We start from the raw sequence: 16,617 nt of genomic DNA, 5'->3' as shown, positions 1-16,617 counted from the left end.
TTGGCATTGATTCGGTGGCATACGCAACAACTACAGTTTCTATCCAGCTGCCTTTTCTGATCCCGCTGTGATTTTTCATCTCACAACCCTCTCTGACAAGACATGCTGAAATGCCTTGCATCTCAGTTTGATGTTGATTAAAATACTCAGTTATCAAATCCCAAGTGTCTTCCCTTGCTCTAAGTGGATAGCCTGTGTCCTCTTTCCCGGAGTGGGTCCTCAAAGCGGAGTTTTCTCTAGTTACATCTAGTTAGAAAGAAAGTAAAGACTTTAACTTGTGAATTTGTGATTAGAAGCAATGTAGGGGAGCACTTTCTGGCTTCAAAGTAAATGTCCAATGTTCAGTGCTTAGTCTTGACTAAAATTCCACATCACTCTTGACAAAATTCAGACTGTAACCTCAGGGAGTTTTTTGTAAATAAATAGATTTATTATGTATTAAGTAAAGTTTTAAAAATAATCATAAAAATAACTAAAAATCTGCGAAGTTATAAAAAAAGAAGGGGAAAAAAACAGAAATCACTTCACAAAGTAAAAAACAGAAAACGAAGCATGGAAAAGGATTTAAAAGCAAAAATAAAAATAGAGACCAAATATATCTTAAATATCAGTCAATCTAAATGAGAGAAAACCTGCTTATTAAAAGATACTCAGATTGGAGGAAAAACAAATTTAACATCAAATCCTGAATTTCCTTTAAAATCTAATATGTTGTTGTTAGGTGCCCTTGAGTCAGTTCCGACTCATAGCAACCCTTTAAGACAGAGTAGAACTGCCCCATAGGGTTTCTAAGGAGCGGCTGGTGGCATTGAACTGCTGACTTTTGATTAGCAGCTGAGCTCTTAACTACTGTACTACCATATTCACTTTAGGCTAAGGTAGCAGAAATTAAGAACGTCCTCACTTCTGTAGGATTCTCACCCACCCGCAAGGTGTCCTGGGCTTCCCTTGGCAGTTTACAGCAGTGATTTCAAATTACATATTCTTTGTCCCCCAGCATGGATTCAGATATGCCTGCTGCCAGGAGGCCTTGCCCTGGGTAGAGAATCCTCACTTCTGCGTGGCCAGGTTGCTGATGGGAGTAGACTCATCTCTCGTGTGCTTTGGCGTGCAAATCAGTTAAGAACTCCTGGCTTGCAGAGCACTTCCATAACTCAGACCCCCTTCTGATAGACATTAAAATTAAATGAATGAATGAATGAGTAAATGTATGTTTTAGAAAAACTCACACCACCTATTTCATATGTTTTCTTATTCTAAATGCACAAATATATCATGGTACTGAATTTGCTTTTACACGCTGTCTAGTTGCTGCTGAGTCGATTGCGATTCATGGCAACCGCACACATGTCAGAGTACAACTATGCTTCATAGGGTTTTCAATGGCTGATTTTTCAGAAGTAGATTGCCACGCCATTTTTCCAAGGTACCTTTTGGTGGACTCAAACCGCCAACCTTTTGGTTAGCAGCTGAGCACGTTAACCATTTGCACCACCCAGGGACCCAACCCATCTGTACTAGCTTGAGAATCTCTGGTGTACAGAATCCCTTTCCAGGGAGACCAATGGACAAGTCAGACTTCCCAGGGTTTTTTGCTGGAATTATTAGACAAGATTGGGTAACGTAGGGTGTAGGTTTGTTTTGCGCAGTACTAGACAGAATGATAAAGCCCTCTGGGCTCTCTGTCTTTACAAGGTTTTTGCATTCATCAGGTAAGATCAAAGAAGATGGCCCTACTAGTTGTAACAAGTGACCATTCTTAACCCAGGGAGAGGATTTCAAGTCCAGGAGACTAGAATCCAAATGAAGGGCCAGGATGCCCTTGCCCAGCAGCACCCCCAGGAAATAGTGGTGGTGTGACCTCTGTGCTAAGCCAGAGTGCAGGCCGTTGATACAGTCTCCATGCTCTCTTTCAAGAAGCAGGGCTCATTCAAAGGACTGAAAAGCAAATGGGTAACTTCAACATTCAGTATGAAAGCCTTGCCTCAAATAGAAGGCCTGAGCATCCCTGCACCAAGTATTAATATCTAAGGTTTAATGAGGGCCAGAAAGGTTCCAGACACTATCCTAAACCTTTTTACTTGAGTTATTAACCAAACCAAACCTGTTTTCATTGACTTGATTCCAACTCATGGCAACCCTATAAAAAAAAAAAAGGTAAAACTGCCCCCATAGGGTTTCCAAGGAGGGGCTGATTCGAACTGCCGACCTTTTGGTTAGCAGCCATAACTCTTAACCACTGTGCCCAATAACCTGGGCTCCTGAGTTATTATTACAGAAATGTAATGAAGAAATTGAAGCATAGAAAGGTTAACTACCTTGCCCATGGCCATAGAGCTGCTGATAGAGCCAGGATTCAAAGCAGTCTGACTCTAGAGCATTCACTCATAGTCTCTTTGCTATGTCCCTCTCACTTCTCATTATCACACTTTACAGTTGAAAATGAAATTAAAAACTTTTAAAGAGAAACTATCCTTAGTAAAAGATCCCGTGGTGGCACAAGCTATGTGTTCTTCTTGAGTGCACTTAATCTCTTTTTCTAACTCTAATACCCTTTCATCATGTTGAGATACTCAGTTGTGTTTTTCCTCATTCGTTTTTGCTAAGGATTCACCTATAGCTTGTAGGACATTTACAACATCTTGCTCTTCATTTTCTTCTGAAGCTTTTACACCATCTATTCAGGAAAACCATGCAACTGAGTTTTGACACATAACTTCTGAAGTTGCTCGTTTTCAAAAAATTTACTTAAATTATCTCACTCTTCAACTCTTAACAGAAATTTCTTTACTAACTCAGTAATCCGTTCTTTAAGGCTAACATCCCCTTCTTTTTGAGACAGAAGAGCTTCCAAATCACTATTCAGCTGGCTCTTTTCTGAATTCAATCTACTATTTTCCTTATAAAGTGACTTGACTTCAGATGACAGTGTTTTCTGGTCTTGACAGAAATTACAAACCAAAAGGGCGACAGTTCAAACCCACCCACCAGTCCTGGGGAAGAAAGTCCTGGCAATCTGTTTCTGTAAAGATTACAGCCAAGAAAACACATGGAGCAGTTCTGCTCTGCAACACACAGGGTCGCCATGAGTCAGAATTGACTCAATGGCAATAAGCTTGGTCTGGTTTATGCTTAGTGAGAGTCTGTGGAGGCTCATTGCTGTGCCCTTTTCCTCCCCTTAGCTACATCAGCAAGGTAGATGTACTGAATATTTTAGTTGCTGCTGCCTATCGCCATGTGCCATCCCTGGATCAGATCTTGCAGCCAGCTGCAGTAACCAGGCTACGGAACCAGCTTTTGGAAGCCGAGTACTACCAACTCGGTGTTGAGGTGAGGCAAAAACAAAGCTTACCTCTGCCCTACTGTAATGAGTTGCCATTGTCTAGCCTTGCAGACAGGTATTACCAACTCTCAGCTGTCCTTGGCCTGGGAAGTATCTAGGGCACAGATGTTTTGCCTGTGAGGAAGCGATGGTAGGTGGGAGTTTGGGGAGGTGGTTGGCAGCAGGGGGACAGAGTAGGTCTTTGGGAGCCCTCAGGCCTGGTGTAGGTATCTCTCACTAAGAAGCAGCAATTTTTCCTCCAGGTCTCCACAAAGACTGGGCTTGACACCACTGGGGCATGGCACGCTTGGGGCATGGCCTGCCTCAAAGCTGGGAACCTCACTGCTGCGCGGGAGAAGTTCAGCCGCTGCCTGAAGCCCCCTTTAGACCTCAATCAGCTGAGTCATGGCTCAAGGTTGGTGCAGGATGTGGTTGAATACCTGGAGTCCACAGCAAGGCCCCTTGTGTCCTTGGTAAGAGCACAGCAGTGCCCACTTGGGAAGGGAGTATGACCAGGCACAGTATACCCTGGGGTAAGGATAGGCTTCAATTCAGCTGACCCTGTAAGTCCTGGCTAAGAGCATGTCAGGCTTCCATTTTGTTTTTTTCCATTACGTATACAGTGAAACCTGTGAGAGCCAGAACTCGACGAGACTGCCTCATTTTTCCGGGTCTCACAGGTTTTCCACCTTTGACGGGGTGCCGTCTTAACCACTGTTCTATTGCTCCTCATAGTGGAACATATTTGTGTTTTCCTTCTCTGACAGGTTTCTATCTTACCATAGGTTCCAGCTTTTGCAGATATTACTATAGTTAGATAAGTAACTCTATATGTATTTTCTTTAAGTAACTCTATGTGATTAGATAAGTCATACAGGGTCAATTTTTTTTAAAGGAGAAAGAAGCCACAGAAAACTTTTTTTTAATATAAAAATTATTTGTAATCCTGGTTAAAAAAAAAAAAAATTCATCGCTCTTGAGTTGATTCTAAGCCATGGCAATCCTGTGTGCTACAGAGTAGAACTGCTCCATAGCGCGCTCTTGGCAGTAATCTTTACAGAATCAGATTGCCAGGCCTTTCTTCTACAATACCCCTGGATGGGTCTGAACACAAACCATAGAGCTCAAACCATTTGTGCCACCCAGGTACCTTAATCCTGTACGCAGTCAGACTTAATTAGCATTAAGGTTTTAGTGAGTTTTCTGATTATGTTTGTGAATGACACCGGAATTATACAGCATTACAATATGTAGAATTTTATATCCTGCCTGGGCATGTTTTCACATGGTCAAATATTCTTTGCAAGTATGGCACTTATTGAGTTCCACTTTTCCCATGAACCTCCCTCCTTTCCTGTCAGCAAGATGACGATTACTTTGCTACCTTGAGGGAGTTGGAAGCTACCCTTCGGACCCAAAGCCTCTCCTTGGAGGTGATTCCTGAGGGAAAGACCATGCACAACACCTACTACCAGGAATGCCTCTTCTACCTGCACAACTATAGCACCAACCTGGCCATCATCAGCTTCTACATGAGGCACAGCTGCCTGCGGGAAGCCCTGCTGCACCTCCTCAACAAGGTGGGAACCACAGACACAGTTCTCAAAGGGCAGTGCCTACCTTACCCACCTAGCTTGAACCACTCAGCTTTAAGGGGAGAGGGGTGCAGTATGGAAACATGGAGCTGTGGGATCATCTCTGGTGGAGCCGAGGCGAAATGGAAAATTCTCTCTACACAGTCGTTAGGCGGTGGGTGTGCAACAAGTCTTCTCCTGGATTCCAAATCACCCTTCTGACTGGCAGTGAGGAATTTCACTCCTTCCCCCAAGGCAGAATCAGATAGTAGTTAAGAGCATAGACTCTGGCGGGAAATGCTTGGTTTGAGTCTTGTAAGTCCTTGAACAAATTACCTAACCTCTCCTAACCTCAGTTTGCCTCATCTGTAAAATAGATATAATCACAGCACTTAATATATAGGATTATAAACCCGTTGCTGTCAAGTCAATTCCAACTCATAGTGACCCTATAGGACAAAGTAGAACTGCCCCATAGGGTTTCCAAGGAGCAGCTGGTGGATTCAAACTACTGACCTTTTGGTTAGCAGCTGAACGCTTAACCACTTTGCCACCAGGGCCCCTATAGGATTATAAAAAAATTTAAAAAATAAAATAGTGAGGGTTAAATGAATCAATCAATATTTTGTTAAGTACTTAGAACAGTGAGTGCCTTATAGAAAACTCTCCAGATGTGTTAGCTGTTAAGACTTTTTGGAGCACATTAATGCTGACAGAAATTTTTTTTTTTTTATTAACTTTTATTGAGCTTCAAGTGAACGTTTACAAATCAAGTCAGACTGTCACATATAAGTTTATATACACCTTACTCCGTACTCCCACTTGCTCTCCCCCTGATGAGTCAGCCCTTCCAGTCTCTACTTTCGTGACAATTTTGCCAGATTCCAACTCTCTCTATCCTCCCATCCCCCCTCCAGATAGGAGATGCCAACACAGTCTCAAGTGTCCACCTGATACAAATAGCTCACTCTTCATCAGCATCTCTCTTCTACCCACTGTCCAGTCCCTTTCATGTCTGATGAGTTGTCTTCGGGGATGGTTCCTGTCCTGTGCCAACCGAAGGTTTGGGGACCATGACCGCCGGGATTCTTCTAGTCTCAGTCAGACCATTAAAAAAAAAAAAAAAAAAAATTTTATGGTCTTTTTATGAGAATCTGGGGTCTGCATCCCACTGATCTCCTGCTCCCTCAGGGGTTCTCTGTTGTGCTCCCTGTCAGGGCAGTCATCGATTGTGGCCGGGCACCAACTAGTTCTTCTGGTCTCAGGATGATGTAGGTCTCTGGTTCATGTGGCCCCTTCTGTCACTTGGGCTCTTAGTTGTCATGTGACCTTGGTTAATGCTGACAGAAATTTTGTAAGTAAATGTTCTTATTTTTGTTTACAAACACCATCATATTGAACATTCACTGTAATGTCCTAGGCATATCACTGTATGCATTGTGATCTTTAAAAAGCAAAGTTTTAAATAATATACAACAAACAGGTAATACTTACCCAAAGTATACTGTGGTTTGGAATTTCCTGGTGAATTTCAGTTTGTAGTGGGAAGGAATTCTTGAACTGGAAACCATAGTAGAGAGATCAGAAGAGAATTGGTCCATCGAGAAGTCATCATAGAAAGTGTGCAAGCAGACAAAGCGAATGGAGTAAAATGGAGTTAGGAGCCGAGAGTTGACAGAGGATGAGGGAAAGGAAAAGCGTGGTGTCTAAAGAGAGCTAGGACCCAGGGACTAAGGCAAGACGATGCTTCATCCTTGTCCTAGTTCTGTTTGCCTCCCTCCATACCTGTTGACTTAGCTGCTGGTCCACTCAGAATTGTTACCACAGGGTCAGGAAGTACCCATGACACAGATCCCCTATCAGGGCTCCAAATATCTGGTAAAAGGAGAACGGGCACTGTTCTTTTTTTTGGTGGGGACCCCTCTACTTTTTTCTGCTCACATCCCCTGCCCTCCTCCCCTGGAGGCCAGGTACCACTGAAGTACTTTTTGGAGCCATTGTTGGGCAAAGTCAGAACTGTTTCACCATGACCCTTGGACATTCCTTTTTTTATCTGAATGTTCCGTGATAACTTTCTGGGGAATTTTGTACCAGATTTTAAATATGAAATTAAAAGACTTCAAGGTATACTTTAATTGCAGTCTGCTGCCTTAATTCAAAATGACATCCAGTGAAAGTTTACAAATAGACATATCTTCTAGACTTGCTCCCAGTGACCTCACCAGTTCAGAGAGTTGTGGTAACCATCCTCTACAAGACAGTGCAAGGGAAATGTTCTCACTACTGCTTTAGCTGCTAACAGTCTTAGCTAATAACCAGGCCTCAAGGGTAATGTAGAAGTTATTTGGAGTTGAACAATAAGAAAACTAAAGCAGGGGGAAGTGGTTTGTGCAGTTTGGGGTAGAATACCCAGGAAAGGTGATGTTTGAGTAAAGATCTGAAGGAGGCGAGGGAGTAAGCTATGCAGAAGGGCCGGGGGCGGGCAGCCAGGCAGAGGGAGTAGCAAGTGCAAAGTCCAGGGTGGCTGGAGCAGGGGGAGGAGCTGGGGAAAGAGTAGCAGCAGATAAGGTCTGAAAGGTAACAGAGTTGCTAACTTCTTTTTTCTTTTCCTCAGTTTCCAATTGATTTTTTGAGGTAAAGCTGCTTCTCTAAAGCAGGAATTACAAATGGAAACCACGTAGTCTGTTCTTTCTGTTTGATGACTGTGGTCCAGAGAGTTAAGCTGCTTATTTAATTATCTTGGTATAAGCTGACTACAGCACTGGCCCTGCTTTGCATTTGTCTGAGCTAGGAAAGAAGCCTCCGTTTTTTATCTCCTGTAATCACAATTCTTCTCGGGGCAAAATATCTTACCTTTATTTTCAAGGTGGTAAGAGCAGAAAAAGCACTGTGGAAATTACATCTGAATACCTAGAGCACAGAAGGTGTTCTGTTTCTAGCCTTATTCCCTGCCCATTTTGCCAGTTTGCCCACCACACTGCCCTGAGGATAAGCTCTCCAAAACACAAATGTTACTCTTGTTAGCTGCCTTCCAGTTGGCCCCTGACTCATGGCAACCGCACACACAACAGAACAAAACTCTGCCCGGTCCCATATCATCCCCATGGTGGCTTGTGATTTGGATTGTTATGATCCATAGTGTTTTCACTGGCTGGTTTTCTAAAGTAGATTGCCAGGCCTTTCTTCCTAGTCCATCTTAGCCTGGAAACTCCACTGAAAGCTGTTCAGCTTCATAGCAACACATAAGCCTCCGTTGACACACAGGTCGTAGCTGTGTATCAAGTTCAACTGGGAATCAAACCCAGATCTCCCTCATGGAAGACAAGAATTCTACCACTGAACCACCAATACCTCATTATTTATTAAATAGCCAGGGACTGTTCTGGGAACTAGGGATACAGCAGTGAAAAAAAGACAATAATATCTGCTCTTACGTTATAGTAGAGGGAGACAATAAACAAGGTAATAAACTATATAGTGCTGATGAAGATTAATAAGAAAACTAAAGCAGGACGTTGGGAGTGGCTTATGCAACTGTGAGTAGGATGCCCAGGAAAGATGACGTTTGAGTTAGACCTGAAAGAGGTAAGGGAATAAGCCATGCAGGTCGGTGTGGGGAGGGGTGGGCAGGCAGGCCAGGCGGAGGGAGTAGCAAGTGCAAAGGCCAGGGCAGCTGGAGCAGAGTGAGCTGAGGAGAGTGCAGCAGCAGATAAGGTCAGAAAAGTAACAGGGGCCATGTCCTGCAGGGCCCTGTAGACTTGTGAGGACTTGGGCTTTCCCACTGAGAGAGAAGAGAAACCGTTGGAACATTTTAAGCAGAGGGGTAACACGATCTGATTTGTGTTCTAACGAATTGCTCAGGTTGATTCGTTGGCATTAGAGAAAAGGAAGGCTAGGGTGGAAGATGGTAGACCAGGGAGGAAACTGTTGCGATAATCCAGGCAAAACATGATGATGGCTTGCTTGAGTCAGGATGATAGCAGCAGAGTTGGTGAGAAGAGGTCAGATTCTAGGTGTATTGTGATGGGAGGGTCAACAGAATTGACCAGTAAATTTGATTTTGGGGTATTAGGGAGAGGAGGACTCAAAAGTTTTTGATCTGAACAACTAGAAAAATGGAGTTGCCATCTACTGAAAAAGGGAAGACTGCAGAAAAAGCAGGTTTGTAGGAAACAATCAGCATTGGATGTATTATTAGATACCCAAGAGAAAATGTTGAGTGGGCAGTTGGATATAAATTGGATATGTACTTCTGGAGTTTAGGAGGAAAGGATAGTCTGGAGATAAAAATTTAGGCATCATCAACAAATGGATAATACTTCATGAAATTAAATGAAATCACCAAGAGAGTGAGTATTGATAGGAAAGAGAATAGGTTTCTCCTAAGCCCTGGAGAGATTAGGAGGAATCAGCAAAGGATATTGAGAAGGAGTAGCCACAGAAGTAGAAAGAAAACCTGATGTCCTGGAAGTCAAATAAAGAAAGATTTTCAAGAAGGAGGAAGCCATCAGCTATATCAAAAGCTGCTAATAGGTCAAATGCAACAAGGACCAAGAATGAACTGTTGGATGTAACCTCGTAGAGGTCATTGGTGACCTGAGGGTAGTTTCAATAGACTGTGGGTGCAAAAGCTAGTTCAGAGTGGGCTCAAGAGGAAATCACAAAAAAGAAATAGGAATAGTAAGCGTAGGTAACTCCGTCAGGAGCTTTTCTGTAAAGGGAAGGAAAAAAGTGGAGCAGTTGCTAGAGATGGATTCTCAAAGGTATCTGTGATGCACAAAAGGTTCAGAAGCACTGCTTTGGGGAAGATACAGGAGGGGTGTGAGTGGAAGGAAACCCAGTGGATCCCAGACATGACAGGCTCGTGACTTCTGACTTCTGACCTCTATCTTCTCCAGGAGAGTCCTCCAGAAGTCTTCATAGAAGGCATTTTCCAGCCGAGCTATATAAATGGGAAGCTACATATTTTGGAAAACTTGTTAGAATCCATTGATCCAACCTTGGAAAGCTGGGGAAGGTACTTGATTGCTGCCTGCCAACATTTACAGAAGAAGAACTACTACCACATTCTGTACGAGCTGCAGCAGTTTATGAAGGTAACAGCAGCCCCATCCTGCCTTCTGCTCTGTCACAGGCGCGCTGCTATGCAGGGGAGGCAGTGCAAGATGAAGGAACAAGACTTCATTTGATCCCTGGCCTTGCTCTTTGACAGACCCTAGAGTAAATCCATGTTGCTCTCTAGCATTGTTAAATAATACTAGGATTTCCATCCTAAAGAGGTAAACTTTAATCTTGTCAGTACTGGCATTCTTCAGGATCCAAGGATATAATGGTAAAAATGAGGTGAGATATGTGGTAGTTTGAAGGTAAGCATGAGGCATGAATGCAAAATTCATGAGGAAGAGTGGAAAACCAAGTGAAGATGCCTGAAGGGAGAGGGAAGAAGTTTCTCCCAATCTGTCTGAGGGTTGCCAATAGTAGATCACAGAGAAATTGAATTATTCAATGCCAAAGGGTGTGTGAAGACAAGAAGTTGAATAGAGAATCAGAAGTATCCTTTTTTTACAATCTTTTAAGCGGTAGAATAATTTCCTATCCAAGAGTTCAGCTGGTCAGCTTGTCTTAGGATCTCTTGGGCCTTGGAGTGGCTGATATGAAAGAGAGAGCAGCTCAGCCGGTTGGGGGAATGGGTGCTGGCCACAGGCTTCATAGGTGCAATCAGATCAGGATTCTTATCACACTCCATTCACAAGATACCTGATCGCCTTTGACCTGGATGCTTATTTCCCTCTTCTAGGACCAAGTTCGGGCCGCCATGACCTGTATTCGGTTCTTCAGTCACAAAGCAAATTCATATACAGAACTAGGAGAGAAGCTCTCGTGGCTGCTTAAGGCCAAGGACCACCTGAAGACCTACCTCCAAGAAACATCCCGCAGCACCGGAAGAAAGAAAACCACCCTATTCCGAAAGAAGATGACTGCAGCTGATGTGTCAAGGTATTTGAAGGTTCAGGGAATAATCAGGGTGAGGCAGAAAAGACTGGAACTGAGTGTCTATTAATGATGAAGATGTTCTCGCCCAGTCTCAGAACCCTTGAGAAAAACATCCAGAAGGAATCGTCCTGGATTATAGTGTCTCATACAAGCCTGGAAAGGCTAGAAAGAGGCTTTTAGGATTACACAATTAGACTAAATGGCAAAATCCACTCAATAGGCAAGAAAGCTCATGAGGATCTGGCCCCGGCCTCCCTCTCCATCTTTATTTCATGCTACTCTCTTTGTCCTTTTCTAAGCTTCCACATGTTCCTTAATACACCAAGTCCTTTCCTGCCTCTCAGCTTTTGTGTTTCCTGATCCGTCTGCTTAGAACACACCATCTAAAGTAAGCACCCCACCACCGCCATTTATTGCCTTCACAGGCCTAATCGCTGAGTATTTTATGTGTTTGTTTATTGTCTCTCCCCTAGCCTGTATATTCTATAAGGGCAGAGTCCATGTCCCTCTTGATCTATGTTGTTCTGTTACCAGCTAACATAGTGCCTGGCACATGGGTGCTCAATAAATCCTTATTAGCTGAACAACTAGACTTTGTCTCGTTCCACAGTGCACCTTAACTATTGTGAATCTGTACAAGCACTGGTAGTTGTTGTTAGTTGGTGTCAAGTCAGCTCTTGTACAACAGAATGAAACACTGCCCAGTCTTGTACTATCTTTATCATTATTGGTATGTTTGAGTCCATTGCTGCAGCGATTGTGTCAGTTCATCTCATTAAGGATTTCCTTCATTTGCATTGGCCTTCTGCTTTACCAAACATGATGACCTTTTCTGGCAATTGATCTTTCCCGATGACGTAGCCAAAGCACCAGACCACCTGTTTTTGTCATCATAACTGCTCAGAGGGTATTTTGGATCTCTTTTCTCCATATCAGTTCCTTTGCCTTTTCTCTTTCCATTTTATTATAACTTTTTGGTCACCCAGCCCTAGCCACAGCACTCCTGAAGCCCCTTATGAGGCTAGACTGTGTGTACCTGTTACTGTAGGCACATGAATACACTCCAGCTGCAGATGGAAGTGACCAGGTTCTTACATCGGTGTGAAAGTGCTGGGACCTCTCAAGTCACCACCTTGCCTCTGCCAACCCTGTTTGGAAATAACCACATGAAAATGGATGTGGCCTGCAAGGTATGTATGGTGGTTCAGACCTCAAGCAGACTTCTTCTCTCAAAACACTTTCCACAATTTTAATTGCCTACTTAGGATTTCAGTTGTATGGTGGTGCCTCCCCCACTCAAATGTGAGCCACAGAAGACTGGATTCAAGTCCATTTTGATCACTTATTTTGTGTCCCTAGTGCTTGGCACTTAGTGGGGTCTCAACAAACATTTGTTGAATAATTGAATAAATGGGAACCCTCAGTGACATTACTGATTGAGGGATTAATCCAATAATTATTGCTTCTTTAATCACCAGCTTCCCTCCCTTTTTCAGGTCATGCTGGGAGGGAAAAGTGTAGAAGATGGTTTTGGAATTGCATTTCGTGTTCTCCAGGTATGACTTGGATTACTGGAGGTTATACCAGGGGTGATCAGCACCTGACCCCAGTTCTGTAAGAGGCTATTCTTCAGAAAAGATTTATCCCAAGAAAAGCAGATTTACACGAACGTTAAGTGTGAAATCAAGGAGGTGGCTGTTCTAGAATTGGGTCACATTCAAGATTTGAGGCCAGTTTGCCAGAAATCAAGTAGGCAACCACAGATCTATAAAAAGCTATCGCATAAATACCTTGAACTGGGTCTGGGATTTCTCCTCACAAGTGTTGCCCTGCACAGCCTGTCCTAGTCCTCCCAAGGGAGCGTGGCAGGAGGTGGGATCTGAGGGTTTTCTGTGTATCAGGAGGGGCACCAGCAGCAAGGGCTTCCCCTCCATCCTCTGCATGTACAGGGGCCAGCTCTGGGAGCACATTTCCTATTGCTTGTGATAAAGGACACAGGTGTGGCTGTGACACCAGGTCAGGGGCTAGAGCAGGGTCTCTCCAGATACCAGCCCCCTGATGCCGACACCCTGGGGGCACACTAAGGAAATCATTTCTCTTCCAAGAAGCTGGGGTGTCCATGCTCTGTGCATATCTAAATGGCTTTGTAAGTAATCTGTCAAGTTTCTTTTTTCTCACACATTTCCAGTGTTGGACAAAGCTCTCCACACACAGATACCCCCACTTGAGCAGAGGGCAGCTCCTTACAGGCCTGGAGGCTTAAGTGTTGCTCTAGACCAAGTTTAAGGTATTTATCTAGCACTTTTCAGCACATCAGTCGTTTGATGAATTGGTCTCTTTCCAAACACAAAGGCATTACTCAACAGAGCACCAAGTCTCCAGGGCAGCAAACACCAACCCCTGACATGTTTCCCAACAGAAAGGTGACTCGTGAGCGAGAGAATGAACTGATTTGATTCGCGTAGATTAGAATATTTCCGAATGTAAGTGACACAGGAGCAAGTGCAGTATACTGTTTTAGACATGAAGATTGGGATTTTTGTGGATCCTCCTAAATGTCTGCCTAACTCTAACTCCAAAGGGGACCTTTCAGCTTGTGTTCTTCCTTATAGAGTCAATCCTCATTATTCACATGTTGCATATTTGCAAATTCACCTACTTGCTAAAGTTTATTTGTAACCCTGAAGTCAACTCAGGGTACTTTCACAATCCTTCTCAGACATGTGCAGAGTGACGAAAAACTTGAGCCTCCCAACGGACATGTCCCCAACTGAGATGGAACAAGGCGACACCCTGCTTTCTTGTTTTGGTGCTCATACTGTAAACAAGTGTCCTTTGTGCAGCTATTTAGTGCCACGTTGTTTGCATTTTTGTTGGTGATTTTGCTGTTTAAAATGGACCCCAAGCACTGTGCTGAAGGTACTGCCAAGGGTTCCTAAGAAGGCAGTGATGTGCTTTAAGGAGAAAATATACGTGGTAGGTTAAGCTTGGTTCAGGCATGACTTGCAGTGCTATTATACATGAGTTCAGTGTTCATGAATCAACAATAAAAAACTAGGTGTCTTTAAATAGAAACATAAAAACAAGATTATGTATTTAATCAGTTGATGAAAATGTGACCAGAGGCTCACAGGAACCTGACTCTATACTTTCCCTGAAGCAAAGATTAGTACCCAGTAATTTAGTGTTTGCAGCAACTTTATAGAATGTAACCACCATGAGAATCGACTATTTTGAATGTAACCACCATAATGAGAATCGACTATTTGTATTTGCCATTTTGACTACCGTCAATATGACTTATCTATGCCAAGCACAGTGGGAGCTTTTTAAATGTTGCCCCCCTTCCCACTGTTGGTACCCCCTGCATTATAAGCCCATCATCCCATGTTCTTCTCTAGGACTTCCAGCTGGATGCTGCTATCACCTATTGCAGAGCTGCCCGGCAGTTGGTGGAGAGAGAGAAATACAGTGAGATCCAGCAACTGCTCAAGTGTGTCAGTGAGTCAGGCATGGCAGCCAAAAATGACGGGGACACCATCCTCCTCAACTGTCTAGAAGCATTTAAGAGAATTCCACCCCAGGTATGCTAACTCCCATACTTCAGCTCGGCCTGTCTATTTCAACGTCTTCTGTCTTGGTTGTCTAGCGCTACTGTAGCAGAAATAAAAAAAAAACTAAAAAGTTTTTTTTTTTTTTTTTTTTTTTTAAATACCACTTTAAAAAAGCCACCCACATGTGGTATTTTTTTATCTCAGAGTTTAGGAGGCTAGAAGTCTAAATTCAGGGTGCTGACTCTAGGAGAAGCTCCCTATTCCTTGACTCCTTGATGATCTTCAGGTGGCTTAGCATGTATCTTCCCTCATCTCTGCTGGCTGGCTTGCTTGTTTAATTGCTTTTATACAGGCAGTTCCCAGATTATGGATGAGTTCTGCTCCTAAATTTGTCTTTAAGTCAAATGTGTACATAAGTCGAAACAGTTAGGTACAGTTCGTATCTAATGTCAGTCAAATGTTTGTGTTAGTATATAGTGTACTTTCTGTGCATAAAAGACAGTAAAGAAACACTTATAGATATGCTAAAACATCTTAAACATAATAATAATAATGTTTTGATGGGTGTCACAAAGTAGTTTGTTATTATGAACCATTGTACATACCTCGAATTTTTAATGTAATAGGCTTTAATGGGGTTGATTTGTAACTGTGGGTTGTACGTAAGTCAGACGTTCGTAACCCGGGGACTGCCTATATCTCAAAAGAGATTGACTCAAGATACACCCTACACTAATCCTACCTCATTAACATAACAAGGACAACCCATTCCCAAATGGAATTATAACCACAGGCATAGAAGTTAGGATTTACAACACATATTTTGAGGGATACGATTTAATCCATAAGAATCTTCACACCCCCTCCTCATTTTTCTGTTCTCCACAATGTTCCTGAAGCTCTACAAGATACCTTTATCTTTCTGACACTTCTACAATAACGATCCCACTCTAATCAACCCTTCTCTGCAAAGAAAAATTCATGGTGATACCTCTATACCTAGAAGATGTCCCTCAATATCCCATTATCTAGTATTTTTTGCATCTGGCAGTATCAGTATCTATGGGCCAACAGAGTTGAGCTTCTCCCTGTAATTCTAGAGGAGGTCAGGGTGGTCCAGAGGATGGCATTTGAAGCATGCTGCTTACAAAATTAACGCCTATGTTTTGGTATCATTGTGGGGTGAACAGAACCATATCCATTTGTGAAAACCAAATATGGGGTTCTTGGGACCTTTGCCTTTTCCCCAATTTCCCCAAGCTTAGTGTTATCTGTCAGATTTCTTTCATTGCTCTTATATCAGGAATTGAGTTTAAAAAGAAGAATCAGGCAGATATCCCCAACCTGGAGTCAGAATGACGAAGCTGAGACTGGATTGGGGCCAGGTTCCTGTGCTGGGGGATTCTTCTCTTACACCTACTATGTTTCTCTTTTGCACAGGAGTTGGAGGGCCTGATCCAGGCAATCCACAATGATGACAACAAGGTGAGCAGAATCCTCTCCAAACCCTGGTGATGCATGAACAGCACCTTGGGCTTGGCTTCTTGTTTTTTTCCCTTGCTCCCTACAACAGCACCATACAACCTTGAATCTCAACTTCTTTGTTATTCAGAGGTGGGGCCGATACTCTGACAGAAGTGTAGAAGGGAGGGAGTAGATAGGGGAACATGTGAACATCAGCTGCGTGAACTTTTGCCTTCCCATTTCTTTATCCCCAAGACAAACGTGTTCTAGACCTCTTCTGAATTTCTATTTTATACTGAAGTAAAAAGAGAACCCTAGGAAGTCCTTCTCTTCCATCGTTAGGGTGACTGAATGAGGTTCTCGGAATGGGTGGGCGCTTCCATCCTATGGAAAAGATGGAACAGCAGATACGAGGTGCTATTTATTAGCATATCCTGAGGGAAAGAGGGTACCCTCTACTGTTAGAAAAAGCTCCACCCAACCTTTTGACCAACAAACGTCCATTGGTATCCCATTGTCCAGAATGGGCCTCTCCCCTGAGGCCAATGGGCTCTTCCCTACCTAGTCAGAAGTTGACAAACCTTTGCTTCACATTGCCTTTGTGATAAATGCCAGCCAAGATAAAAGTACTACCTGCTGCCCCGTTTGTGGCTAACCACAGAATCGGTCCTCCTGCCATCTGGAGGATGGCACATGGGCCAGGAGAGGC

The 16,617-nt window shown here is 43.3% G+C and overlaps 1 protein-coding gene across 5 annotated transcripts in view; it reads left to right on the top strand.

Moving 5' to 3' along the window:
* Positions 1-16,617, top strand: part of ZFYVE26 (zinc finger FYVE-type containing 26) — an 87,588-nt gene that overhangs the window by 58,445 nt on the left and 12,526 nt on the right. For 4 of the 5 annotated variants that reach the window (XM_023546288.2, XM_023546290.2, XM_064292626.1 and 1 more), the window contains 9 exons: positions 3,183-3,330; positions 3,586-3,795; positions 4,684-4,902; positions 9,795-9,992; positions 10,694-10,893; positions 11,939-12,080; positions 12,387-12,446; positions 14,292-14,474; positions 15,885-15,929. In XM_023546288.2, coding sequence (XP_023402056.2) covers positions 3,183-3,330; positions 3,586-3,795; positions 4,684-4,902; positions 9,795-9,992; positions 10,694-10,893; positions 11,939-12,080; positions 12,387-12,446; positions 14,292-14,474; positions 15,885-15,929 — 1,405 coding nt within the window. Of the gene's footprint in view, positions 1-3,182; positions 3,331-3,585; positions 3,796-4,683; positions 4,903-9,794; positions 9,993-10,693; positions 10,894-11,938; positions 12,081-12,386; positions 12,447-14,291; positions 14,475-15,884; positions 15,930-16,617 lie in introns of those variants that run through there. The other variant, XM_023546292.2, reaches the window with a different exon arrangement.

The sequence above is a fragment of the Loxodonta africana genome, chromosome 10 (assembly GCF_030014295.1).
Source record: "Loxodonta africana isolate mLoxAfr1 chromosome 10, mLoxAfr1.hap2, whole genome shotgun sequence".
Lineage (NCBI taxonomy): Eukaryota > Metazoa > Chordata > Mammalia > Proboscidea > Elephantidae > Loxodonta > Loxodonta africana.
The sequence above is the reverse complement of the archived record's forward strand: the minus strand, read 5'-3'. Positions and strand labels throughout refer to the sequence as shown.